Below are 27,613 nucleotides of genomic sequence, written 5' to 3'. Positions count from 1 at the left end.
GTAAATAACACAGTTAATTCACATATTATTTTAACAATATTCATATTACAATATTATATTTAACTGCAATCCCAGGATTGCCGACCAAACCGAATCGTATCCATCAGATTCCGATGCGTTTAAAAGAAAAAAAATGTCGAACGGTCAGATCGGAATCAAGAATGTGCAACGGAAAGGTTGGCAAGCCAAAGCAAAAATAGTGGGTCAAAAGTCAAAACCGGCGTCTTACGTACCGAAATAGCCCTCTTTTTATCGAAACAAGGGAGGAAAAGCGGCCCACGGGTTTTGCCAAACAAGTACGACTGCCTTGGTTTGGTTGCCTCGACGGCTTGCTTCCCCGATGGCGCCTTCATCCGATTTCTCCGACGGGTATCCCCTTTATCAATCGACAATGCTTTTTCACTCATAGGAATCAGATCTCCTTCCCTACTCGAAATCTAATTAGATTACTTATCTCTCTGGTTTTAATTTTTTTAATGTTTGGGTGCTGAAGCGATGCTGCGGTGAGGAGACGGAGAAAGGGACCCCCTTTCATGCTATTGCTGCCTCTGATCTATGCTCCCGTTCTTCCCCTCAGTACCTTCTCTCTCCATAAACTTTTTTTTTTTTTGAAAACAAATTATTAACTGTTGGGTTTGGTTTTCTTGTTATTTGGAAATATTATTATTATTTTACATTTTGAGGTCAAAAATTTTGCAGTTCGAATTGGGTTGAGGCATAACCCGGTTTTGAGGGATCGGTTGTTTTACGGGGTCTTGGCAGGTGCTTTTGCTCACGGGACGTACTTGATGTATCCTTCCATCTTCCTTCCTTCATGTGCTATTATTTCGGGATCTGAAATTACTCCCCTTTGCCGTTGCTTGATGGAAATTATTTCTGCTGATGTCTCTTTTGTTTCTATTTTTATTTTTAGTAGTTTGATCTTGATTGCATGGAATCCGTGTTTGTTCTTCCCCAAATATTGTTTTGTCTGGTTTCATTGGCTGTGATAGATGTGCCTGCTTTGCCACCAAATTTTCTGATCCGTGGATTAAATTTTTATTTAGCCTATATATATATATATATATATATATATATATATATATATATATATAATCTAAAATAGCAGAGCTAGTTTTTAGCTCGTTGTTTTGAAATCTGATTGGATTTCTGTTTCTGTCTTCTTTATCTCTTCTTATTGGTAGAACCAATGTAGTTGTTGTCCATGTGAATGGTTTGGATACAAGATCATGTTGTGGTTGCTAGGATCATGGTTAGATACTGAACTATTATTCCTCTGGCTGGCCATTTTAATGTTTGAGAATTCAGCGCCTGTCCGAGCAGAGTTGATTGCTGATTAATGATGCAGTCCTAGGATGATTAGTGATTGCAAAAATTTTGGTTAGGAACAATGTTACTGTTGGATTTAGAGTGATGTTAGCCACCAGCCTTTGTTATCTGTATGGGAAAGCATTATGAATAGATACATAATTCATCATGCACTGAGAACTTGTTACAATCAGCTCTAAACATGATGTCAACCACCCTTGATGAATCGGTGCCCAATTTTAAGCCAAAGCAACTGTAGGCAAAGAGCAGCTTTCTGTGATACATAAAACGAATTTCCATGTGCTACCATCTTAAAAAAAATCAGCAATTTACAATTTTAGTGCTTGGGAAAAAGTTTAGGGGTCTGATAAGTTGTGAGTTTAGGCTCATGAATGAAACATGCAATGGATCTAGTTTTTCTTTTTTAATTTAATATGCTTTTTTGGTGATACCCTATTGATTTCGATTCAAATCGGAAATCTAGGGTGTTTGGAGTGCATTTCACTTGCTATAATGGTTGAATTTATATTAGGCGTGGTGGATCCTCAGACCAAATCAATCCATTTTCCTGTGCTTCCTTCTTACCTATATTAGGCGCGATGTTCTCCTCTATTAATTTCTCAACATAAGTTTTTCACTTGAACCTGAACTTAATTTCTTGACACCTTAACTTCCTATTTTTGCTTTATGAATTGTTTTCCATGTCACTCAACCTAATTTGCACAAGTAACTGTTTATGATTTTTCAAAATAATCCTTATGGCATCTGTCTCTTCTGCACCATCTAATCTTGTGTATGTTTTAGTCCTTTTAGGAGTATCCTTGGCCTTCCTTTTTAATTTACACCATCAACATTTTAAGTTTTTTTTACTTTATATTTGCTCGCAGGCTTTATTATGTTGTTCATGGTTGTTTAGTTCATCCCATTTCTCAATCTTTTTCATCCTTATATATGCTGCTTCTAGACATCATGCTTTCACTTTCTTGTCTGATCTCGCTCACCTTAATAACCATTCACAATTTCCTTTTTGGTGTTTAGGTTGTGGGCTTCTTTTGGGGTGGGTTGGGTGATTTAGAGAGAGACCAATAAAGAAAATTTATGGGCGAGACCTAACAAGAAAGAAAACCCTTTTCCGAACACAATAAGAGAAAATCAGCTTCCTTTCTCAAGAAGAGTAGCTGACACATAATCTTATCTCATCCTTTCTATACGTGCTGATAATTCTTATATTGTGTTCTTCTTTGTTTGATAAAAGATATTAGGATTTGCATTTCCTGACTTATGATCTCCTTTTATGCAGCTAATATGCTGTTTGTCTCGTTCTGTTTTTTTCCTTTTACAATTGTTGCGAATTTATTACAGCTCTTGCCTCTATTCTGGCTGACTAACATATAAATTGTCACATACCTCAATTAGCACTTGTGAAAGAACTCGTACTTTCTAAATATCAATGGGAGGTTTCCTATGTGTAATTTTAACAGCGACTTCTTCAGCAGTTACTCATTGTTTGATTTGTGGCATTATGATTACTGGAGTAGTTAGTTGCTTGGCACTAGGTAATTTCTCAAGTAGATTTTAATTTTCCTCATGAGTTTAGACTTGTCTATCTCAAGCTTTTTTCTTTTTAAGTTAAAAACAAAACTTTCTAAATGTTAAAAATTCTATTCTATTATGTATATTGCATATGTATTCCTGTTCTTAAATTTGCCCTAGTCAATAGGGCACGTCGACTCATTGCTTTTCTGCTTATCCTTAATTTAGTTTCAGAACTGATCTATATGATATCGAGAGGAAGTGAAATACAGGAGCTGTTTTAAATGGCCGCCATTGGTGTTACCATTTGCAGATTCTTCTCTGCCTCGTGATTTTCCGGTAGTATGAGAAGTAGTTCTCACATGAGCTCTGGCTGTGATACTGTTTTCCCAGCGACTTGCTTTTTCTGTGGAATGTTTTAATTGTTTTTGTTTGATTGAAATAATGAAAGCATATACTTTTGGTCGGCGAGAAAGACGCTGTCACCAGTACAATAGCTCCAGTTTCAGTATGTTCTTTGTCCTTTCAGAAAAGAAAAATTTCTTTTCTTGCTCCCAATTTTGAGCACTTCATTCGGAAAATAGATTCATTCATATGGTGCTTTTAAATGTTCACTTGCAACAGAAAACACTTGCAGCAGGAATCTAGAGCTTGTTCCAAGCAAAATATTCTCTGGTAGAGCAAAAGTGAAATATGAGATCAAAGTAGTTAGATCGGCGGTGTTTCTCTCAGCAACAATATCTCCTTCTTGGTGATTCTCGGAGTGTATGCGCATGCCTGTTATATAGAGTTGTTGGTAGATTTCGATCCAAAAGATGGATCAGAGAGACATGTCTGCATCGAGATTAAGAAGTTTGGAAAACCAATCTATTAAGCGAGGAAGATCACCTGCGATTTGGCATTTATTTGCTAATAGCTAGTGCTGCAAATTACACCATGATTCTCCAGCTTTTCCTACCCTGCTTTTCAGATTCAGATTCTATAGCTGTTTGGGTTGCTGTTTAAAGCGGTTGTTAGCTCATTTGGGTTGCTTTAAAATTGTTGAAATAAAGTGTTGCTGTGCCCCTGCTATGGCGTTGATTGCTTGATGCCTCCCGCTTGGCACTCTTTCAAAGGTGTGTTCTGCAGTCTAACAGCCAAAGGCACTTCCCTCATAGTATCCGTACTATCTCCATGGAACTCCTTCCAATTAGCCAATCTCCCAAGTTCTAGCAGTAGCATTCATAGATATGATAGGTTGGTGCGGTAGACGTAAACAGACACGAGCAACGAGGGTGTAAAAGATGGGAACGCCTTGAGCAAGATTACATCGAGTAATGCGGAAATTGTATATTTTCTGTAAGTTATTGTCAATTCTAGCCTTTCTTTATGACATATTACTTGAGGTAAATAGCTGCATGAATTTTTAAGATAACAGCCGGTGCTCGTTATAACTTAATGGGAGCACTTGAAAACCGTTGCATTAATTGCTGTCTTTGAAGACAGCTGATCTAGAAGGCTTATTCGAATCCTTTCGAACGCAGGAGTTTTATAGTGTTTTAACAAAATATCACGCCTTCAGATCTAGATCAGGCGGCTAGGCGATATGAATAACACGTCCAACATAAAATAGATTAATATAACCTTTCAAGGCGCGAAAAGAACGACCTTCGAAACAAAGCATTATTTCTTCCTTCGTATATACATAGAATTTTTTTTTTATAAAAAAGAAAGAAAATAGAGGGGGCAGAGAGAGAGAATGTGTCGGCTTCTTCTTGTAATCGTAGTCGACGAATTTGCTTTACTCTAGTCAAATTAGTAGGCGGATCGGCGGGGTGGGAGATTGGAAGCAAGACGGGAGGCGATGGCGGAGTGATACATGACGTCGTGGAAGGTCTCCATCTCCATGGTCTTCATCCGTAACTCCCTCGCCTTTTCCTCCGTTAACGCCGCGAACCTCCGCGCCGGACGCCGCTTCCCCTCTTCCGCCTCGGCCTCCACCGGCGCCGGCCCACCGTCGTCTATGTAATCCGGCTCCGATGGCCACCCGAACAGTGGGGTCCACCAGGTGCCGCTGCTCCGACCGCGCCTCTCGGACCGCCTGTCGCCTCCGGTTGTGGCGCGAGCACGGATCACGGCCGGCCGGAAGGAGAGAACTAGACCAGATGCCATTTTGGATTGACCTCCACTTTTCGCCTTTTTCTTTTCTCGAATAAAATAAGAATACAGAGAGAGCGGAGGAGGAGGAGGAGGAGGAGCTTATAAAGTTGGGGAAGGGAAACGAGTGGATAAGCTTGGAGCGGGCAATGTGTACGTGGCGATGACCTAGAGGTGGGCTGGTCGAAACCCTTCTCGCTTTTTTTTTCTTTTCGCTTTTCAACATTCCGAACGTCGTTGTTTTCTGAGTTGGATCTCCTCCTGGCGGGCGAACGCTTTAAAAGTCTAATATACCCCTCTTCTTCGTTTATGATAATATTAGTTTATCTTGAGACCGTCTTGCCTTATCTGACAACGCGTATCGTGTAATTGAGATTTTTGTTTATCTTGAATACCGTAATAAATAAGAAAATTTTTAGTAAACCGAGATTTTTGTGATCTTTGATGATGTTTCACGACCAAAATATTTATATCTCATCTAACGCAGTACATTCAAGATTATCAACCATGGTTAAGTATTAATTTTGAGTTTCATTAGTTCAAACTTTATTTATAAAAATAAAAATAATAATTAAAAAATATTGGCCAATTTGAATAATTTTGTGCCAATCTATATATTGGATTTTTCAGTTTACATTAATCAAGATAATAGAGTTGCATATGTGTATTATAACATATTGGCCTAGCGTGATAATCTTTACTCTTCTCTGAACTCGGCTGAGATAAAAATCTAACTTAAAAATTTTGGTTGAGACAGTATTTCGGAATTCTTTCGTAGTTAACTACCAAGATTAGACAGAACGGGTTGTGCAGTTGGGCAAGACTTGATTACTCTCGACGATCCCTTTTATAGGGAGGGGTAGTTTCGTCTTTTAAGGATATTTTATCGTACGGGATTTTAGGATATTTTGGCCTACCGCGTTCTGCCAGAAGAGCGGCATTTCCACGCGCCTTTGCTTCTTTGTTGGGTCCAGGATCGATTTGGAAACGCGTCCATATTCGTGCCGCTGGCGGCTTCCATCCGACTCCCATGCAGCCTGCGGAAGAAAGCGTCAACGGCTCATCCACGATCGTTTCATCTCCCTGCACGTGCCCGTCGCCCTCCCTTTGGACTGCCGCTGAGATGGTGACCAGACCAAAACCACACATGTTGTTGTTATAATTATTTTTTTTTAATAAATTGAAGGAATAAATTCAGACCGTAACAAAATATATAATAATTATATATTTTGTTACGGTCTGAATTTATTCCTTCAATTTATTAACAAAAAAATAATTATAACAACAACAACAATAATAATATAACATTCTGTTATGCTGCTGAATCCATCCTTCCAATTCATTATTTCTATCTTGTAGATAAAATATATTGGAGTTACAAATGGATGGTTGTGATGGTTTGATAAATACAATACAATAGATTGGACTCTTGTGGCACATATGTTGATTACCGAACCATTTTATGTGAGACCTCTCGGCAAAGTATGTTAGATAAGCAACCGGCTTGGTCCTTCTCTGTCATCAAACAGGAGTGAATGCAAGTAAAATGCAAGAGAATGAGAGTTATTAAAGGGATGCCTTTATTTGTGGGGTGCATCAGCTGTCTACATTGCCTGGGAAGGAAAAAAATCTAGATTGAATTATAGGTAGGCTAGACATTCTATTAGCAAGGTACAAGAAAGATTACTTAGACTTCTAGCCCTCAAGAAAGATTTATGTATAAAGAGATTAAGAAGCACTTAGATCATCCTAGTCAAACTCCAGTTGCATCAACATATTTTGCTCATGTGACTCAATAAAAGTGTTTCACACTTCCTACACGTCTTATGAACCTTCATTATAAAACATCTGCAATAGGTTGCCATTGATAGAGAAGATGGCACAAAATATTAGTAAAATATGTTCTAATTTAGATTCAAATTGCCTTCGTATCAAATAAATACTCTCAAATAATAAGATAAATATATAATAATAATAAATTTTATACTTTATTAAAAAGATAATATCATCAAATGATTTTAGAAAGGGAGCTTATCTTTTCTTCTCTTGTCCCCTAACCCTGTGCTCTGATTTTCCATTTTGACACCCAATCTCTATTATCTCTCATACTTGATCTCTGATTCTGATGTTACCCTTCCAATTTTTGCCGCCATCTATCTCTCCCTTGCCCTCAACCTTCACCGGAGAAGCTCTAATTGCTTAATCTCCGCCTCCGTCAATGCAGTCGTGCCCTTGGATCCATCGTTGCCCAGAAGAAGGAAGAAAATATGGTAGATGCTAGAAGCCTAGTTACCAAAATTAAATTGAAGAGCGACCCTGTCAAAGCTCCGGTGGTTGGACAAGAATACAACTATATTTTTAAGCATTATACTGAAATAGTCCCAAATTCACTTCTCACTGATGGAGTGGCATGTAGCTTTACTAAAGCTCAGAGGTTTAAATCCACCTTTCAACTCATTCTAGGTGTAATTTTAAATGTCTGGTTAGCTTGGATTTGGACCATCCGGATCGCCTGAATCAGAGGGTTCGAGTCTCCAAAATGGGAGCTTCCGAATCAATATCATCAGTTCGGTGTAAATTGGACGGCTTTTTAAAGCCGGACCTCTCAAACCGACATCATCTCAGTTTCGTTCGAATCCACTTGACCCTGAGGGTGACGTGGAGGTGTGCACGAGCGCCTACAAGTATTTTATCCACCCAGCATTACACGAATCTCAAAGTTGCTCCAATGCGCCGTGCCGCTTTAAGCCTTCGTTCCGTGAAAGAAAATATCTATTTGGACGAAGAGTTGGCGGCAACCAGATCACGAGACCGTTTTCTTGCCGTTCCACTCGTCGAGTTTCTGAGCCGTTTGTTGTTTGATCAACCGACATGATGGACTGTCCGAGAGTTCGAAATGCTGCCCACCGTATTCTTCTGGAGTGCTGTACAAAAGAAAACCGATTTCGTGGCGTTTAACAACGCCCTGATGCTTCCACATTTGGGGTCCGTTTGGGAGTTTCCTGCGTGATCTTGCGTCCCAGGCTTTGAGCGGCAGGGAGGAAGCGGGAGAACAGGAGAGCAAAGTCCTGACATCCGCGTTCGCACTTCCTCTCCCTCATGCATGCATCCCTGTTTCCTTCATACGACCCTCCGACCCCGGTTGATCCTGACGGGGTTTAAGCCTAACAGGTTGCAGGAATCAGAGGGAGAGCGGGCGTAAGAGGGAAAGAAAAGAAATGAGAGGGAGGAGGATCGGGGAGTCACAGAGATCTGTACTTCTTCCGTGGAATTCGAATTCGGGATGGTGGATTGATATGGGTCGGCCATGTTCAGATGAATCGTCCAGTCCACAAATCCAGCTAAAATTCAATCGACTAAAACAAAAGAAGAAGATGAAATCTCTCTATATTGTGTTCACTATTACAACAAGCGCATCAATATATGGTCTAACAATATAGCTGATAAGGAAAGTGTATCAAGATTAATAAAAAGAATATCAATCATATTTACTAGTACACTAACAACGCCCCTCAAACTTAAGATAGTCTTGGAGGATTGAATGGGCGTCACCTGCTGTCCCCGACATCTACTGCGCCTGCATCGTCTTCGTTGACATCTCCGCCAAAGTGAGCGGTGGCTTCCCTTTCTTCAATCAAGACTATCCACAACGAGGTCCAACTTCCTGGCCAACTGTCAGTAGGATTGGATCCCATCTTTGTTGTCGTTCCCATCGTCGGATCTGGTCAGGCTCTACAACGCCATATTCGATTCTCGCTTGATCTCTGGATCAGGTGGTCGTTCTTCAATGGCTACCTTCTTCCCCCGTCTCTAAGATGAGAACGAGCACCATCGCTCGCGGCCTTCTCCCAAATCCAAGTTCCACCACTCGCGGCTTTCGTTGATGCCATCATGCCAGTCATCTGCATTCTCTTTCCGACGTATTTTTTCATCCTTCAGCCTCTTTCTGCTGCTTCTCTCAGAAGCAGCGCCCACAGCCATCGCCCCTCTCCCCGGCCTTCTCTTATCTTGTTCTCGATGCCTACAACCTCCGAGCAGAGGAGCGCCTTTTTAGAGGCTGCCTTGATTCGAGTGACTTTGGAGCATCAACCTTTGCCCTGTGAGTGGTTGGACAGGGAAGGTAAGCCGATAAGGTGAGATCCTCTTGATTTTACTAGTCCAGCGAGCCCTACTCCGATGAGCCTTGCACCATCGGCCTTTGCCCTCTGCCTCGACCTCTAGGACATCGTCCTCGACTTTTCTTCTCACCGCGGTCGTTGGCCTCCATTAGGGCTAGGATCCTAGCCCTTGCGAAGGAGGAGGGTTGGATCGAATCGGATTACTACCATCTTAAGTGGATTCAAAAGAAGGATCCAACTCAGATCGACTTAACTGCTCGATTCAAAAGAAAGATCTGACCCGGATCAGCTGACACATCAGCTACTACATCATCTTCCTCATCAACTGCCAGGCCAGCTAAAACAGCAGTCTTAGCTGCCACATCATCTTCCGCGTTAACTGCCTGGCCACCTTAAATAATAATCTAGCTTCTTAAAATGCAAAATTACTAATCAAACTTTTGTACTCAAAATTTATTAAAATGCTATTTTCAATTGATAATATAGCTAATTTATTTATTTTTTTTTGACATAGTTAACTCTAAATAAAATTTTATCAATTTTAATTTTGAAAAACTTCTTTCGAACTTCGTATATAAATATATAAGTCTCGTTTCAGCAAAAGTGGCATCTCTGCTCGTGATCTTATTTGCATATCTCTAATTAGTTTGCACAAACAAAAATTATTTTATAAATTTACGGAAAAACAAAAAAATAAATTGTACAAAAATATTAAAAAATAAAAAAAAATATTCTCAAGTTTCGAAGGAATTGTATTTTTCAATTTAATAAAAAACCAAAAAAAAAAAAACTAAAGGCAAGAAAGACCGAACCAAAGTCTGTTCTTTGGCCAACCAACCCTGTTTCTTGTATACAGGGGGCATGCATGTTTTACATATGCACAAACGACCATAAGATTTAATCAGGAGGAATCGGTGCAAAATGACCAAGAGGGCAAACCTCGATTTTCCGTTTCAAATTTCTATATTGCAACAATGACATGACAACAACAATAACGCTACATGAGCTAATTCTCTAGGCTTACAAGCATGCGGGGAACTATTAAACATGCATACCATTCCAAATTTCTACATTGCAATAATGTCTCAGGGCTTTAGGTTGGAAAATAGGCATGAACAATTAAACAATGAACATGGAAACCATATAAGAAATGAAACTTACCTTCACCTGTCCAACAAATTTAATTTAGAAATTGTAATTTTTGTACGTCCCACCAAAACCATAGATCCATTGCGGTATATCAATACACATTGTATTTCGGTTTTCGGGAGATAAACGAAACTCAATCATTTTCTGTATGTCCCACAAAAGGCATCTACAGAGGCCCGAACCGAACAATGCTGTAAGAAAAAAAAAAAAGAAAAAAAAAAGACAATTGAAGAATCTAGAGCAACAATGACATCATCGATCAGGAAACCCAAACCAAAAACACCACCAGATCTATGAGTCTAACTCAGCACCCGTGGAACCATCGATGACGGAGAGATCCGACAAAAAGCGCGATGGAGGAGGCGAAGACAGCGATGGCGAGAGGAGAACCCACCTCACCGGAGGTGGAGGTGGAGGTGGGGCTCGGGGCAGAAGCGTTGGCCGCGGCCGCTCCGCCGGCGAGGAAAAAGAACACAGCGACCACGACCATAAGCAAGGCAATGAGAATGCTGGATCGGATGACCTCCATTTCCTTCTGGTGTTGAGAACTCGAGATATCTCTAGAATAAATATTAGAGTTTTGCCCGGATCTTTAGGCCTTGCGAGTTGCGGCTGAGGCCGATGCTGGACTCAAGGCCCTAAGGAAGGGGAGAGGGATTCAGCTCGGGCCTTCTTTAGGCCAGGGCCTTAAGCGATCTCCTCATTCACCTAAAAATTGGGCCGGCTCGTAGTAGTTGCAACATGATATTATATTAAAATAAAGAAAGAAGATGAAATCTCTATGTTTTGTATTCATAGTTACAACAGTATTAACATTAATATATAGTCTAATAATATTGTTAAAATAAAAAATAAAATTTCTGTATATTGTATTTACTGTTATAATTATACATATATTAATATGCATGTAATCTAACAATATAACTAATGAGAAAGTATTAAAATTAATTAAAAAAAATCAATCATGGTTTGGCTGGTATAGCAGTAATGTTCAAATTTGATTACTCAAGCACGGCCGCGGAGGCCAGATTAGTCCTTTAGCCCATCTTTTCGAAAGATGACAGCGGTGGCGCGAGGGTCGGCGTGCACGACCGCGAAGGTCGGACAGGTGTTCGTCGCGGCCATAAACTAGCTCCCCTTCGTCAACCAAAAACAGGAGAGAGACCGAAACAGACGAGAGACAGGGGGCGAGAGAGAGAGAGAGAGAGGAGAAGCTTCTTTCTCTTGCCTCTCTTATGGCGAATTCTTGACGAGGGGCACATCTCTTGCGTTCTTCACCCCTATATAACAAGTCTCCTGGAACCGAGTTTCTTTGTCCTAGACATACACCGATCCATATAGGAGCGAGTAGGGATTATTTAGTGGCTCATGGAGGGGAGAATTCGTTTTTTTTTTTTTTTTTTTTTTTTTTGCGGCCATGATATGAGGTCTTTGGAATGGGTGAAAGAGGAGTTTTGAAGTAGGGAGATAGATAGTGAGCTAGAGAGATAGAGAGATAGAGAGAAAGGGCAGGGAGATGGAGGCGGCGAGGAGGAAAAGGAAGGTTTTAAAGGCAATGTGCGGCTATGAGGCGAAGGAGGAGCAGCAGGATTTGGCGAGGGATGAGAGCCATTACAGCATATCGAGCAGCATCCTGCCGCCCCTCGGAGCCAGGAGCCATCACCGCAGGGCCAAGCTCCGGAGGTTTATTATATCCCCTTACGATCGAAGATATCGGTAAACTCCTTCTTTCCTTTTTTATTATTTCTTTCCTTTTCTTTTCCTTTTTCCTGTTTTGGAATTTTTTTGTTTAATTTTAATTTTTTTATGAGCATGGAAATGTTACATATTTACTTGTTCTTTTCTTTTCATAAATCATTAGGTTGGCTGGTTTATTTTTTTTTAAAAAATAAATATTTACATAGAAATAAGAAAGATTACGATACATAATTATGGGTTATTTCCTCTCAACTTAATTTCCTTTTGTATTTTCTTTTTTTTTTCCCCATTGCGTGGTGGTTTCTCTCTGGTATGGTTCGCTTCAATCTCTCTTTGAATGAAGCTGAAGGGTCTCCCATCTATTCCTCTAAAAATAAAAACAAAAGTAAAAAACTTTTGTCACGTTTTTTAAGAAAAGTTTTCAGAATAGATAAGGGCAATTGTAATGGAAATTTTGTTGATTTGTGCTATTCTTTCCCATCATCTCTACCTTTCTTTTTCTCTATTGCTTGCGTGCTATGGAACTATTTTGTTTGATTTTTGATTGTTTCATGCAGTAGATACCAGCTATTTGATTTGATATCTTACAAATTAAGCAGAGAGGACATGGCTGATAAATATCTGAAAAGACCTAGTTTCTTGTTTTGAATTTGATGTTAAGCATAGATTATCAGTAAGGATCCGTGCGGGCATGTGTTTAGTCTCATATCAGTTATTTGCTGGATAGATCTTAGGTACTTATACAGTATCAAGAAACCTAAGTAATATCTTCCGGCTAGCCATTTTGGATAAGATCTTGGGTTGTTACAAATGGTATCAGAGCCGACCTGTTTCATAGCCTATGTGGACTAGGGGACACTACAACACGGATCCATTGGGGCTGACCACGGGCCGATCGTGGTGTTTGTGATTAGATTTGAATAGATTTGAACCCTTAGCCTAATAAGGACGTCAGGGCTTAAACGAAGGGAGTATGTGAGGATCCGTACGGACGTATGTTTAATCCTACATCGGTTATTTGCTGGGTAGATTTTGGGTACTTATATAGGACCAAGGAATCCAAATAATATCTTCCGGCTAGCCATTTTGGGTGAGGTTCTGGGTTGTTACATTATCATACTTTTCTTTCCTTTCCTTCTTAATTACTTTTTTTTTATCAATGTGAGCTTTCTTTTTTTTATTTGGAGAATATTATGGTTTTCGTGTGAGAATTTGAGAAAGAGAAATATCTATTATGTTTCTTCTCTTTAATCTACCTCTGTTTATTTACTTTAAAATTTGGTTTAATTTGCTATTCATTGTTTTAGTAGTGCAATACCGCCTGCTATTTGATGTTGGAATAACAATATGCTGACAAGCGAGATGATGCTGACATGGTAGTGATAATGGTTTTTGCAGAGCTTGGGAGTATTTTCTAGTTGTTTTAGTGGCATATACCGCTTGGGTCTCTCCATTTGAATTTGGTTTCATTGAAAAGGCATCTGGAGCTCTAGCTACAGCAGACAATGTTGTTAATGGATTCTTTGCTATTGATATTCTCTTGACATTCTTTGTAGCCTATCTTGATAGAGCTACATATCTTCTTATAGACAACCCAGAGCAGATTGCTTGGAGATACATAACCAGCTGGTTTATTCTGGATGTTATTTCTACTATCCCTTCAGAACTTGTTTGGAAAATTCTTCCTTCAAACCTTCATTCTTATGGATTGTTCAACATGCTTCGGCTTTGGCGCCTTCGCAGAGTCAGTGCACTTTTTGCTCAGTAAGAATTTTTTTTTTGTTCTCGAGTAACTGATTACTAGTTTAATTCGTTTGAATGCTGGCACAGGTGTCCAGACTGGTCCGAGGGTGGGGAGCTGGGGATCTGGGATCTTTTTATCCCTCTCTTTTTTTTTTATTTCTCTCTGTACTTATCATTTCAAAGTTGATCTCCACCACCTTTGCTCAAAAGATAATATGCTACAAGAGCAATATATCTCCTTCTTAATCTTTCAAAACAGAATGTTCTTTCCAGATGCAGTTAAAATTCTTGCAAGCTTTGCCTTTTGTATTTAGAAGTATTGTTGAATGCATGAACACGATGCTTTCAAATCTCAGTCAGTCTATACGGCTCATATATTAACTTTCCAATTAATACTTGCCTTACTTGTAATATGAATGATCACTTTTCTACCATTATGTGCGAGCTCGATCATGTGACTAGCTGAATCTTGCATTTCTTATTTGACAGACTGGAGAAAGATAGGAACTTTAACTACTTTATGGTCCGATGTGCAAAGCTTGCTTGTGTAAGCATCTTCACCAGCAGAGTGGCCTTTTCTTCATATGTTTGAAGCTTTCAGCCTTAACTGGCTTAATCATATTTGAACGTCTGTATAGGTGACTGTATTTGCGGTCCATTGTGCCGGATGCTTCTTTTATCTTATTGCAGCAAGGTACCCTGACCCTAACAAGACATGGATTGGTGCTTCTTTCCCAGACTTCCATGATAAAAGCGTGTGGATGCGATATGTGATCTCAATGTACTGGTCCATGACCACTGTTACAACTGTTGGATATGGAGACCTTCATCCTCAGAATACAAGGGAGATGCTTTTTGATATCTTTTACATGTTCTTCAACCTTGGATTGACATCATACTTGGTTGGAAATATGACCAATTTAGTTGTCCATGGGACTAGCCGAACTAGAAAGTTTGTGAGTTGTTCTTACTCAGAACATAGACGTGCTTTTATAAGCACATATTGATGATCGCCTAGAAATTTCTGTTCACTAAACTTTCGATGTTGTGTTTCTCAAACTGCAGAGAGATACACTTCAGGCTGCTTCTGGATTTGCGCAAAGAAACCAACTTCCGGTTCGACTGCAAGATCAGATGGTTGCACACTTGTGTTTAAAGTTCAGGACAGACTCAGAGGGTCTTCAACAGCAAGAGACTCTTGATGCTCTTCCTAAAGCCATCAGGTCTAGCATTGCTCATTTCCTGTTTTACTCCCTTGTTCAAAACGTCTACCTGTTCCGAGGTGTTTCAAGTGATCTGCTTTTCCAACTGGTAAGTATATTGTCCCAACTGCATCCACTATAGTACTGCTTTACTTTATCTCTGTTCTTGCCATCTCACTTGAGTAAAATGTTGGAAGGTTTCTGAGATGAAGGCTGAGTATTTCCCTCCCAGGGAAGACGTAATCTTGCAGAATGAAGCACCAACAGACTTCTACATACTGATGAATGGCAGTGTGGTACATGCAAATGTTTTGCTAAAAGAATGTTGTAGCATAATATTCAGATTTTGTTTCTCTAACTGGGGTTACAATTCATGTGCATGACAAGCAAGGAAATTTATGTAATTCTCTGAACAATATCTGTGTATACTTGCATTCCCTCATATTGATGCATCGGTGTTTTCTTTCAGGATCTAATAGATTACAAGAATGGAATTGAACAGGCAAGTTTAAATTAGTTTGTCATTCATCAAATTCTTTAAATGTAAAGTTAACCCAACTAGAGAAATCAGTGCAGTAATTCAGAAAAAATAAATAAATAAATAAACTATTGGACTCTTTGCAGATTGTTCGAGAGGCAAAGACAGGTGATGTTGTGGGAGAAATTGGAGTACTTTGCTATAGACCCCAGAGATTCACTGTCCGCACCAAAAAATTGTGTCAGCTATTGCGTTTAAATCGAGCTACGTTCCTTAGCATTGTTCAGTCAAATGTCGGAGATGGAACAATTATTATGAACAATCTTATGCAGGTCCATGCTGTTTTATAAAAAGCAATGTTTCATTATTTTATTGTCTTTGATGATTGGAATAGAGGAAAAGGATTCGTGTAGCTGACCCCAACTAGTTTGGGATTAAGGCCTAGATGAGTCGGGTTGAGTTGAATACCATATCTTTGAAATTTGATGGTGAAAGCCAATAAATGCTTATCACCCATATTTTCACAAAAAGGCATTAAGAGCAGGTCATCTGTAGTCTCGTTCGCCATATTGATTGGTGGTTTCTGTTTCTGCTGCAGTACATGAAGGAGCAAAAGGACCCTGTCATGGAAGGAGTCCTAAGAGAGACAGAGAATATGCTTGCTCGTGGCCCCTCAAACTTGCCCCTTACTCTATGTTTTGCTGTAACTAGAGGAGATGATTTCCTATTGAGTCAGCTTCTGAGACGAGGCCTGGATCCAAATGAAGCAACTAACAATGGCCGCACTGCATTGGTTAGTGAATTTTTTTTTCTGACATCGGTAGTTTTCTGTGTTAACTAATTTTCACCTGTTAGCAAATACTAAATCAGACTCTTTTCTTTTTAACATCATGAATAGCACACAGCAGCAGCCAAAGGAAATGAGAATTGTGTTGCTCTCCTGCTGGATTACGGGGCAGATCCTAACAGCAGAGGTATGATTGTTGCATTTGTCAAACTCCTATACTGCATGCAACGCAAGTTGGATTCTAGGGACGCTGTTTTGATGGTTTCCTTATCAAAATCTATCATATACTTGTTTATGTTTGGTGCACACAGAATCGCACAAATTTCATCTCATATCTTTTGTGGTGTTTCTTAGTAGCGCACATTTGAAGATCGTCTTCCTTTGTCCCTTAACTCGGCAAATATCTCCATAATTCTCAGGATTTATAGACCTGCAATAAGTTGTACTTGTCAATTATATTAATTAAATAGTGCCTTCAGTTCATCATTCTCATTTTCCCAGTCTTTTAAAAACCACACTGCAAATTGATAGCCAATGAGATCTTCTGTGGAAAAGAATTGTGTCTTTTCAGTCTTTGTTCCCAAGAGAAAATTCTCAAACTTTCTTTATCGTAGAAATGATCATGATGCAAAATTTTGCTGTTTTTCTTGATCATTCTTTCCCATTTTCTGTCCTTATTCATTGGGGGCTTAAATTTGTGATTCCGAAATGGTCTTTTCTTTTTTTCCTGCATGAAAAATCAAATGTCTGGCTTCTGCTTCTTAAGCTACTCAGCACTGAACTTCAGTTCATCATCCTCATTATCTCAGTCTTTTAAAAACCACAATAAAAATTGATAGCCAATGAGATCTTCTGTAGAAAAGAATTCTCTGTTTTTTCAATCTTTGTTCCCAAGAGAAAATTCTCAAACTTTCTTTATCGTAGAAATGATCATGATGCAAAATTTTGCTGTTTTTCTTGATCATTCTTTCCCGTCTTCTGTCCTTATTCATTGGGGGCTTAAATTTGTGATTCCGAAATAGTCCTCTCTTTTTTTCCTGCATGAAAAATCAAATGTCTGGCTTCTGCTTCTTAAGCTACTCAGCACTGAACTTGTGATGTCAAACCGTCCCTGGCCGTTTAGTATCCTGTTAAAACGCTGTGCATGTCCTGGTAAATACGTTCGATAGAATAGTTGCTGTACGTCAAAGCCTGCTTATGTTTCATCTCTATCACCGTCATCCACAGATTTGGAAGGAAACGTTCCCCTTTGGGAGGCAATACTTGGAAAGCATGAAGCTGTGATCAGGTTGCTGATAGACAACGGTGCAGACATCTCAACTGGTGATGTTGCTCGGTTTGCATGCATGGCTGCCGAGCAGAATAGCTTGGAGCTTCTACAGGACATTGTGCGTTATGGCGGAGATGTGACACTAGCCAAGAACGACGGAGCTACCGCCCTCCACCATGCAGTCTGCGAAGGAAATCTCCAAATCGTCAGGTTCCTAATTGAACAAGGAGAGAGCATCGACAAACCAGACATCCATGGCTGGTCACCCAGGGATCTAGCCGACCAACAAGGCCATGAAGATATAAAAGCTCTGTTCCAAGCCACGAAAGGATGCGACAGCAAAACATCCAAAACACCTGCCGCCGCCGCTAGGATCAGCTCGCCGACTGTTCATTTAAATGCAAAATTCAAAAGCGACCCTTCGATGCCAGCCCCGAAATTTATGCAGGAAAGCTCGGGAGATGATCATAGACAGAGCAGCAGTTACTTCCACAACTCCCTGTTTGGGATCATGTCAGCGGCCCATGCTGGTAGGAGTAGCTGCCCTCTTCCAGCTGCACCCGCTACAAGGTATGTGGGGGGCTCTCGCGGCCCTCAGCACCACCATGCCCCTCCCAGGGTTACCATCAGCTGCCCGGAGAAGGGCGACGCTGCCCGAAAGCTGGTGCCCTTGCCAAGGTCACTAGATGAGCTTCTTAATATTGGTGCGAAAAAATTTGGAGTCTTGCCTGCTAAAGTCCTCACTAAAGATGGAGCTGAGATCGATAATGTAAACCTTATAAGAGATGGTGATCATCTTGTTCTAGTCGGTGATGATTGCAAAGGAGAAGATAAATACCCCAAAGATGGAGTGATTTGAGCACTCTCGTCCAAAAAAAAAAAAAAAAAAAAAGAAGGAATCTTATACTTCATTTCTCTCTCTTTCTCAAGTCATATCGTTAAAAAATTACATGGAGCTTGTTGGAATCTACGCGGGATCATGTGCGGTTATTACTGGATTTGATCGTTCCGTCAATGGATTCCTTACAGCAGAACCATCAAATCCATTTGTACGTCCTCAATCTTCCGGGCTCGAAATCCAACGTCGTTCCCCCACGCCTCACTCTCTGCCAGTTTTGCTGCCCTCGAGATCAATGGAACCCGTGTCGCCAACTCCGACCCCACCTCTCTCCCTCCGTCGTGACCGCCTCCATCGCGATGCCACCAAGGTCACGTACGTCAGCACCGAGGGTGTCCGCCTCACCGTCGTCAGAGGGCGAGGACGACGAAGACGTTTGCAAGAAGATGACAGCGGAGCGGTGCGTTCGGGTCTCTTTTTTTTTTTTAATCCGTTATAGCTCCACGTGGTGGGCTCCTATAGGCCCGGTCTATAACTAAGTTGGTAGGCCGGCTCTAGAGTATGATTTTTTTTTTTTTTTTTTTTGGTACATTAGTATATTTTCTCGATGGGAAGCGCATGGCCAGCGTTGTCGTAGGCAAAAGTCCAGCCACCGAACGGCTAGAAATTCTTGTCCATGAAGACAAAGCCTATGCAAATCATTCTGTCGATCTAAAAGCTATCATGGTTAATGGCGTTAATGGCTAAAATGTGGGGGGGACAAGGGTTTGTTTGCCGAGTACATGCACCCATCTGCAGTTAGGCAAATTAGTAGAAACTTTCATTTGAACATTTGAAATTTACTAGAGATTGAATGGATATGATGACATACATTAGAGAGATGGAAAGAGATATAATTAATTAAAAATAAACATCCAAGAAACAATTAAGTAATTATTTGTTTGATAATTACATGGACATTCTATTAGAATTTTATTTATGATGTCTAGCAAACAAAAAAAATATCTGCAATTTGGATAAAAATGGGTAAAACCATGAGTTCAACTTCCTCTTTTTAAATTATAGATACTCTTGTTATCTGATATTCTTTATCTTAATTTAATGCCATGAAATAGATAAATAAATAAATGTCCATGAAAAATAAATTTATCAGGAAAAGAATTTAGACATGCAACAAAAAAGAGTCTGGCTTGGACATTTCATTGGCATGCTTTAAAAATCACCCTCTCCTCCTTCCCTTAATTAGTATTTCTTTACTTTCCCCCAAAATAGTATTTCTTTATGAAACCCAACTCAATTATAATGATCTCCATTCTTGAGTTCTTATCAAATAAATGTACTTATGACTTGATAACTACAATTAGCGAACCTGACAGTTGCAATTAATATGTCTAGCTTTTTTGGAAGTCGGCAAATGCAAACTTTTTATCCCCCTCTTTTTCTTGTTTTTCATAACTAGTTGCATAGTCTCTTACTGGCTTTCAAATGAGGAAAATAAAAGCACAAATTATTCTTCTTTTGACAACCAAAAAGAATATTTGTTTTGTCTTTCTCTTCTATTAATTTTCTAGCATCCAAATAAATTACATGATTGATCCAAGCCTTTCGGAATTTAATCATCAACATGCAAGTTTGCTTGATTGGTTTGAGCAAATCCTATATAGTTAAAAATCATGTGATGTCTTTAATTGTATGGTATTTGATGTACAAATGGTTCAACCTAATGTAGTCCCTATGAGGCTATGACATAGATTGATCATTATATGACTACAAAGAAAGCAGCAAAATGCTGATTTTATCTTAAATTTCTTTTATATTAGATATAGATCTCATCTTTGTGTTCCCGATTAAGACCAAATGAGATACGTACCATTCCAATCATAACCATAAATGGTACTCCATAATTTGACAAATGTTAGCAAAATCTAGTTTTTGATCCAAAACTATAAACAACAAATTTATCGGCTTGGGTTTTAATATAGCTATTCTCAATCAACAATTCAATAAACTCATATGCATAAATACCTAAAAAAAATTTCTCAAAAATATATAAATATTTTGCATTATAGCACTTTTTTTTCATGCTGATATATGTATTGTATCCAACATTTTTGGATTCTAATACAAACTATCAGATTCTATGTACTTGGAATGTAGAATTCATATAGGAGAAGTTGATTATTGATCTATTTCCTCTCTTTTGCTTGAGTGTTGATTTCTTTATATATTAATTAATTTATTTATTGTCTGTTTTAGATCGACGTTAGTTTTTTTTTTTTTATGTAAAAAAGATAGAGAGAGAAAACAGTTGGTGCTTCGGATGGAAACATGGAGGGTGCGTTAATCCACCGTCAAAAAAATAAAGCGGAAGTTTGATGTTGGAGGATGGGAAATGATATTAATAGTAAGCCTTCTATTCGGTTACGAATCCGATCTTAAATTAATTTTAAAATAAAAAGACCCGATATGGAATAATTCTGAAGGAGCTTGATTTATCTCATTGAGGTTGGATCTGGGTTTTTTCTGGACCCGTCCGAGACCCGACCCATTTGCATCCTACGGGCACCGTCACCGTTTCTTTCTTCCTCTTTCCTCTAGGGCACGGGAGTCCTCTCATCTCCGCCTCCGCCCGCCGCGCCCGTCCGCCTCCGCCGCCTGCCGCCCCCGTCCGCCTCCGCCGCCCGCCGGCCACAGGACGGCCTCCGATTCTCTTCAAGGCCGCCAGCCTAGTAAGTCCCCCTTCATCCCTCCTCCTCTCTTTCTGTTCTGGTTTCCTTTGCTGCCTCCTCCGGAGATCTGGGAGTAGAAAGCGGAATGGATTTCAGGAAGGTTTGGAGGAGCTTCTGAGCTCACTTGATTGTGGGTTGTGGACTTCCGAGGACAAAAAAGGGGAAGGGGATTTGGAGGATAGAGTTCACTTGGCGCGTGAAAGTTTTTATTTTAACTCTATTCATAAAAATTATCAGTTTTTTTTTTTTTTTTTTTTTTTTTTGAGTTCCGGTTCGGGGGCATTTATTTTTTTAATCCTCTCAACTTACCCAGAATATATAATTTAGTAAAACATGGGAACGAATTTAGATTCTCACTCGGGTCAAAATCTCATTTTGCTTGGAGCCATGTCGAAAATAATTATGTGAACCTCTCTTGAAGTTGCCCGAGTTTATGGCTCTTTGCTAACACTTAAAACGAAACCTTTGCTAATAATTGGCGGCACTTGGAAGAGGAAGAGTGATTAAGTGTCCATTGTCTTGCATTCATTGGTTGAAAAGAAGACATCGAGCAGTAGTCTAGTGAACTCTGGTCGCAGCAGCAACGAGAAACCAAAACCAAACATTGTATAGTTGGTAAAGTTTGGTCCCAGCAGAAGAAATGCATCTTCTCTGTTGCAGGGGCAAGAATTTATCCGAGAAAGAGTCTAGCAATGAAGAGCTAGTCTAAGAAGGGCCGTGAATTAATTGCACTACAAAGGGGTCTTTTTCTGACTTCTGTTGCTGGTTTGTTTGATTTCGAAATCTGATGGCATAATCTCATTTTCCCTTCATGCCAATGTTTAATCAGGGGAAATTAGAGTTTATGTTTGCTCTACATGGCACATTATGATTCCGTTTCTAATTTTTAGAAGCCTTCCGTTGTGATATTTGGAAAAGTAAAACTTTTGCTGTAATAATATGGTGCTTGTGTGTTTAATCTTAGATTCTTGATTCTTTAAGTAAGTTTTTAGTTCTTTGCTGGTGCTTCTGTTAATAAATTCAAAGTTGTAAACTTTTCATACCCTTTTGTGAAGTATGATGACAGTTCATTTATAAGCTTGTACGTTGATTTAGTGCAAGTGCGCATAATCAATGGTCGCAGAATTCTCGTTCTGATTTTTTTGATCTTCTCTCAGATGGATCAATTTCTTGCTGCTGTGAGGGAAGTGATGTCTTCTGCTAAGACCAGACTTTGCCAGAATTATGTTATACAGTTTTGGTTTCGTTAAGTTCAAAAATATTGGTAATTAATTAAATTGACCACTTACAGCCTGAAGTGTTCATTAGCTCATCTGCTTATGGCTAAGAGAAGTTGAATGCTTACAGTTATTGATCTCCAGATTCATGGAGAATGCTCGGACAGAAGGCGATGATTTGATGGAAGACTATGTGGAGTGCCTTATGTCATTGGATACCAATGCTCGCCCTGGTGAGAGTGATAACCCAATACTTCCAGCCCCTGCTGAAGAACCCACAAGCATTCCTGTTAGAACAACAGAGCAGTCTCCAACAAAAGAGTCTGCTCCAGTTGGCACAGAGGAGCCTAATGAACCAAACTTGGGTATGGAGTTTGAATCTGATGAAGCTGCAAAGACTTTCTACAATGATTATGCCAGGCGTTTGGGCTTCCCTTTCCGAGTTGGCAGGTCACGGCGTTCTAAAGGTGTGGAGGAGGTGCTGATTATGAAGAGATTCGTGTGCTCGAAAGAGGGAATATATCGGAAGAAGCCTTCCAGTGAGGGCATAAGGAAACGTGAGCGGATATCGATGAGAGAAGGTTGCAAGGCAATGATGGAGGTCATTAGGGATTCCGACAGATGGGTGGTTTCTAAACTTGAGAAGGCTCACAATCATCACCTTGGGACTTGTAGTAGAGTGGGCTATCTTCGAGCAAGAGGCTTTATCGAGACATCCGAGAAGGCAAGCATAGTGGCATCAGATGCAATGACACTTCTACGGCAGAATGCCTTTGGGGAAGGAGGAGATGCTCAAGGTCTCCTAGATTATTTTAAGAGGATGCAGGCTGAGAACCCAGCATTCTTTTATGCCATACAAGTTGACAACAATAGCTGTGTGACCAATGCTTTCTGGGCAGATGCTAAGGCTAGAAGTGCATACAGTTATTTTGGTGATGCTGTTACATTTGACACAACATATAAGAAGAATAAGTACATGATGCCCTTTGTAACTTTCTTGGGAGTCAACCATCACCTGCAGCCTGTTATCTTTGGGTGTGCATTGCTCATTGATGAGACTGAATTCTCATTTATTTGGTTGTTTGAGACATGGCTTGCGGCTATGGGTGGGCGCCCTCCAGTTTCTTTAGTTACTGATCAAAATAGGGCTATGACAGCGGCAATTGCAAAGGTGTTTCCAAACACCTGCCATCGATTTTGCAAGTGGCTCATCTTGAGTAGAAGCAAACAGAAGTTAGCTCATGTATATTCAGCACATCCGTTGTTGAGAGGGGAGCTGGAAAAATGTGTCATTGAATCTGAAACTGTTCGAGCTTTTGAAACAACTTGGGTGTCGATCATTGATAAATATGATCTGAGGAAGAATACATGGCTTCAAGCATTATTTAACATCCGCGAAAGATGGATTCCTTTGTATCTAAAGGGCACATTCTTTGCAGAACTTTCTCCAACACAGAAGTTAGAGACTATGAATGATTTTTATAAGAAGTACTTTAATACCAAGACCTCATTAAAAGTTTTTCTCGCACAATTTGAATTAGCCATGGCAAGTCGGTATGAGGATGAAGCCCAAGAAGACTCTGATACACTGTGTACCAAACCTGTTTTGAAGACCGCATCACCGATTGAAAAACAAGCAGCAGCTATTTACACGAGAGCAGTGTTTAATAAATTCCAGGAGGAATTTGTTGAGTCTTTAGGTTATAATGTTTACAGAATAAAGGATGGTACAGTTAGCAAATTTAGTGTGGCTAGAGATGAGGATTCTCTTGAGACATTTGTTGTCACATACAATTCTGCGAAAAATACGGCAACTTGTACTTGCAAAAACTTTGAGTTTTCAGGCATTTTATGTCGACACATTTTGGGAGTCTTCCTAATGGTCGATTTACGTATGCTTCCGGAAGAGTACTTTTTGAAACGATGGACAAGACATGCCAAAAGTTCTCCTATATTGGATGAATGCAGTGTTGAGCTTCAGAACAGTAGTCATGAATCCATTACATCACGATATAATGATCTTTGTCGTGATGCCATAAAATGCGCAGAGAAAGGAGCAACATCTATTGAGATATACAAATCAGCAAAGAATGTGTTACAGAAGGCTTTTGCTGAGATTGTTGCTTTCGAAAAAAATACTGGTAGAGGTGCACAGCGAGATGCAATCAATATTAATGAAGAAATTACAATAGATGATGCAATGAATGATCAAGCCCTACAAGATTCTGAAAGAAAGGTATGCAACTAGAATATCCAGAGTTTTTGCATGTTTTTGTTCTGTGGTCCTATATACTTTAGCTAATGTGGGTTTGTAATTCTTTTGATCCTTCGAAGACGCATGCTATTTATTAAGTATTTTGCTAGCTGGTTTGCTTTCAAAATATCACTTAAAACAGCATTTTGTCCTCCTTTATTTCATATGCTACTATATTCTTTTTGTAAGGTATTTTTTAGGTTACAATTCTTCGGTCTCAAGTGTCAAATTCTGCTTATTTTTCTTTTTTGCAACTTTTTGTTCATGAATGCATCTTGAAAGTGGAATTGTCTACCAGATTGTAATCTAGAGGAGCATGTGACGTAACTGTGGCAAAAATACAAGTCATACCCAAGAAGTGAATGACCATGTCTTTAGAAGGCTAATCAGGCTCCTTTATTTGTTTCTGTTATAATGCAATATTTGTTCCATTTTCTCGTGGTCTAATACCATGTCAAGTTCTGAATATAGAGTGAACTTTCATCAGTTAGTCTAATTTAAAGCTCTTTCCAATGTAAATGTGATGCACAATGGTAGCATGTCAGCAGAATGGTCGTTTATGTTGGTCAATAGTGGAGGTGGGTTGTAGGAGGCCCTGATCGGTCTCTTATTGAACGGTAGGTATTAGTGGCTGATTTATTTTCAACATGTTAGATATCACTGTTTTACCTGTCTGGAGCCCTGGTGAGCTTGTCTACTGTAAGATGAAGTGGCTCCAAAAGCATTTCAGTTATGCTGCTGACTTTGTGAAGTAGTATGCCATCCAGTCATCATGGCATTGTGCTGTACTTCTAAGTATTCCTTTTTGACATGCTTAGCTGCTGTGTTAACTTTTGCCCATTCTAGTAACAGTACTGATACACCATTGCTAAAACTGAATGTTTCTTATTTGATGCCCTGTTGTATTGATGCGCTTAAAACAAATGCTACAATTATGTTTTTGCTTTATTAATATTGCTTCTATGGAGTGCTCTGTTCATTTTATGTTTCTTTCTAATTTCTAATGCCCTAGCTGAATGGAATGATTTTTTTCTTTACTTTATGTCTGTGTGTGTGTTGTGATTATTTAAAATAACATATTTGTCTGATGCCTTTGCAGGTGACTAATTTACTTGGCCAGTTACTTGGCTCCTCTTGGTCGCCAGTCTGAAATATTTTGCAGTTCCCTCATCCTCCGGTTGGTAAATTATTTGGATCACTTCAGCATTTGTTTAGTGTATCTAATGACCTGTCCATTCCTGTCTCAGCAGAGGAAGCAGCACATGAAGCTGCTAAATGGAATATCTGGTTCTGTTGGCAAGCCAAAGCCGAGTATTCTGGTGACACTAGATAATTTCCAAGGATTTGAGCAACTTGGTTCGCAAAACACGAGATGTTGTCGAAATTGTGATGATGGTGTTGTTAAATGCAGGTCCATATAACTTAGAGAATTTATATAAACACAAGTTCATTATGTTTTTGCCTCATTGAATGTTACCAATATAAGAAAGCCTTTCACTATTTGAAAAAAAAAATTCTTAAAAATCTTTGGCCTCCTGATCTAAATGCAGTGGATGCAGGCTGTGCCAAAGGATTGATTCCATATTAATGATGATGTTTTTGCAGTCGCACAGCCTAGGTTTTTGGGTTTTTGAGATGGATATAATATGCGGGAGTTTCTGTAAATGAGGTATGCTGGTGGACCCTTTTTTTGCTCCATACTGTAGTCATGAAGAAGAAGGTCAAGCAGACATGATTTAGATCGCCTAATTGATACCTACCAAAACATGTACTCTGTTCTTAAGTGTTGGTTAAATTAGTAGTCTCTAACATAGCCTACATCTTGTTTAGAGGCAAATTCTTTAGGAATTGTAACTTTGTCCTTGGTAAAGAAGATGAGGAGAGCATTTGGCGAGAGGCAGAGGAGAATGAAGTATTGGTTCAGAGAAATGAAAATGAACCGTCTTCAGAGGTATCAATTTTATTACAAGCTCTTATTCAGCCAATCACCTTAATAACATATTTTATTACAAGCTCATATACATGAATGTTTCAAGTGAACAGATTCATGCTTTAGGAGACTAGATTACATATGATCTCTTGTTTGTCTTTACAATAACAAGAACCAAACTCTGTTTAGAGGTAAAAACAAAATTTTTCAGTTCGGCATCATAATAATGGCAGCTGCTTTGAGGAACCCAGATGGGTGTATGTATATATATATGTATATGATATAAACACACTGTATAACATGTGCAAGCTCCAGAGCCCTCCCTCCAACCTTCATCCGATCATTGCCATTCTTTGCGGCAGGTAGAACCCAGCCATAGCGCAAAGTCATCCAGAATCATGCAGGCTGTGTTTACAAATTGCAAGCATCCGCCATGAGTTCAGCATTTGAAAATAACAGAGCTCATCTACATGCAACTATCCTTCTTCCTAGACGTTAAGAAGATCAGGAACGGAAGTCAGATACAACACCAGAATACTTGAGCTGCTTCAATGAAACAAAATGCAGGAGAGGGGCCAAGACAGCTTCCTGAATGCCAAAGTGGATGCCACCGTCTGATGAGGACTTAATTGGATTCAATGGGCACATCAGATTTGTTGCATGCAGCGTACGGAGCAACTTCTTAAGTCAATGATGCGGGTTCTGTGTTGAAGAAAACACCAAAATAGGAATTCCTTAGGTTGCCACTGCAGACCGGGATATCGAACACATCCTTGTGGAATAATGCTGACCATATATGACCACCGGAAAAGGTAGTGGAAAATTACATTGGTCTTGTTGTAGAGTTTTTTTTCTTGTTTTAGTGGCTATATTTTGCGGTTCATTCATTAAAACAGGTACTATTTTTTTTTCTTTTTTTTTCTCTACCTTTTGTTTCAATAAGAAGGTATTTCGCAGTTCATTCATTACGGCAAATATTATTGGATTACGTTTCACATTTTATTTATTAATATAGGTACTATTTGCTCCTTTTTTTTTTTTTGTTTAAGTGGGCTACGCACTCCGAAAACAATGCAAATCATTCGCATTTTATTAAAGCAGGTACAGAGGAGAGAAGCTATTTTACGGTTCATTTATTAAAATAGCCTCTCTCCTTTTTTTTTTCAAGTTATGCTATAGAACGATCATCCAAACCTTTCAAACTAGCAAAATGGCGCCGCATG

The 27,613-nt window shown here is 39.4% G+C and overlaps 4 protein-coding genes across 18 annotated transcripts; 3 read left to right on the top strand and 1 right to left on the bottom strand.

Moving 5' to 3' along the window:
• The first annotated feature begins 252 nt into the window (after positions 1 to 252).
• Positions 253 to 4,175, top strand: LOC103703984 (SH3/FCH domain protein). Of its 2 annotated transcripts, XR_015971763.2 has the most exons (5): positions 253 to 369; positions 494 to 576; positions 700 to 790; positions 3,076 to 3,349; positions 3,466 to 4,175. XR_015971763.2 is itself a non-coding variant. In XM_008787101.6 (4 exons), exons 1-4 carry the CDS (start codon positions 341 to 343, stop codon positions 3,104 to 3,106), a joined length of 234 nt encoding a protein of 77 aa, XP_008785323.1. In that variant the 5' UTR covers positions 253 to 340; the 3' UTR covers positions 3,107 to 3,399. The 2 variants fall into 2 exon arrangements, 1 of the variants encoding a protein (XP_008785323.1); XM_008787101.6 differs by lacking the exon at positions 3,466 to 4,175 and having other exon boundaries at positions 3,076 to 3,399.
• A 285-nt stretch (positions 4,176 to 4,460) lies between these two features.
• LOC148700541 (uncharacterized) lies at positions 4,461 to 5,073 on the bottom strand. The gene has a single exon (XM_088708119.2). It carries the CDS (start codon positions 4,990 to 4,992, stop codon positions 4,636 to 4,638), a length of 357 nt encoding a protein of 118 aa, XP_088564245.1. The 5' UTR covers positions 4,993 to 5,073; the 3' UTR covers positions 4,461 to 4,635.
• A 6,135-nt stretch (positions 5,074 to 11,208) lies between these two features.
• On the top strand, positions 11,209 to 18,317 carry LOC103705466 (potassium channel AKT1-like). Its single transcript, XM_017841834.5, has 11 exons — positions 11,209 to 11,960; positions 13,341 to 13,706; positions 14,175 to 14,232; positions 14,324 to 14,641; positions 14,751 to 14,996; positions 15,085 to 15,183; positions 15,357 to 15,389; positions 15,512 to 15,697; positions 15,964 to 16,158; positions 16,264 to 16,339; positions 17,380 to 18,317. The coding sequence occupies exons 1-11, from the start codon at positions 11,761 to 11,763 to the stop codon at positions 18,279 to 18,281; spliced, it is 2,679 nt and encodes an 892-aa protein (XP_017697323.4). The 5' UTR covers positions 11,209 to 11,760; the 3' UTR covers positions 18,282 to 18,317.
• Positions 18,318 to 20,818: 2,501 nt separating this feature from the next.
• On the top strand, positions 20,819 to 27,355 carry LOC103704003 (protein FAR1-RELATED SEQUENCE 5-like). 14 transcript variants are annotated; one of them, XR_015971762.2, is made up of 6 exons: positions 20,829 to 20,989; positions 22,147 to 22,253; positions 22,337 to 24,442; positions 25,560 to 25,637; positions 25,708 to 26,411; positions 26,753 to 27,355. XR_015971762.2 is itself a non-coding variant. In XM_039130501.3 (5 exons), exons 3-4 carry the CDS (start codon positions 22,355 to 22,357, stop codon positions 25,608 to 25,610), a joined length of 2,139 nt encoding a protein of 712 aa, XP_038986429.3. In that variant the 5' UTR covers positions 20,819 to 20,989; positions 22,147 to 22,253; positions 22,351 to 22,354; the 3' UTR covers positions 25,611 to 25,637; positions 25,708 to 27,355. The 14 variants fall into 14 exon arrangements, 6 of the variants coding, with proteins under 6 accessions (XP_038986429.3, XP_088564244.2, XP_088564243.2 ...); XM_039130501.3 differs by having other exon boundaries at positions 20,819 to 20,989; positions 22,351 to 24,442; positions 25,708 to 27,355; XR_015971760.2 differs by having other exon boundaries at positions 20,830 to 20,989; positions 22,147 to 24,442; positions 25,560 to 25,871; positions 26,066 to 26,129; positions 26,291 to 27,355.
• The last annotated feature ends 258 nt before the right edge of the window (positions 27,356 to 27,613 follow it).

The sequence above is a fragment of the Phoenix dactylifera genome, chromosome 12 (assembly GCF_051530095.1).
Source record: "Phoenix dactylifera cultivar Ajwa chromosome 12, Ajwa_hap1_PhDact_Kaust_v1.1, whole genome shotgun sequence".
NCBI lineage: Eukaryota > Viridiplantae > Streptophyta > Magnoliopsida > Arecales > Arecaceae > Phoenix > Phoenix dactylifera.
The sequence above is the reverse complement of the archived record's forward strand: the minus strand, read 5'-3'. Positions and strand labels throughout refer to the sequence as shown.

Bases quoted from the DNA above. Each gene is read 5' to 3' on its own strand.
- LOC148700541 (XM_088708119.2), bottom strand. From the start codon at position 4,992: ATGGCATCTGGTCTAGTTCTCTCCTTCCGGCCGGCCGTGATCCGTGCT.
- LOC103703984 (XM_008787101.6), top strand. From the start codon at position 341: ATGGCGCCTTCATCCGATTTCTCCGACGG. The intron at 370-493 runs GTATCCCCTTTA...TGGGTGCTGAAG, and splicing joins TCATCCGATTTCTCCGACGG to CGATGCTGCGGTGAGGAGAC. The intron at 791-3,075 runs GTATCCTTCCAT...ATTTAGTTTCAG, and splicing joins GCTCACGGGACGTACTTGAT to AACTGATCTATATGATATCG.
- LOC103705466 (XM_017841834.5), top strand. From the start codon at position 11,761: ATGGAGGCGGCGAGGAGGAAAAGGAAGGTTTTAAAGGCAATGTGCGGC. The intron at 15,184-15,356 runs GTACATGCAAAT...GTTTTCTTTCAG, and splicing joins TACTGATGAATGGCAGTGTG to GATCTAATAGATTACAAGAA. The intron at 15,698-15,963 runs GTCCATGCTGTT...TTTCTGCTGCAG, and splicing joins TTATGAACAATCTTATGCAG to TACATGAAGGAGCAAAAGGA.
- LOC103704003 (XM_039130501.3), top strand. From the start codon at position 22,355: ATGGAGAATGCTCGGACAGAAGGCGATGATTTGATGGAAGACTATGTG. The intron at 24,443-25,559 runs GTATGCAACTAG...ATGCCTTTGCAG, and splicing joins TACAAGATTCTGAAAGAAAG to GTGACTAATTTACTTGGCCA.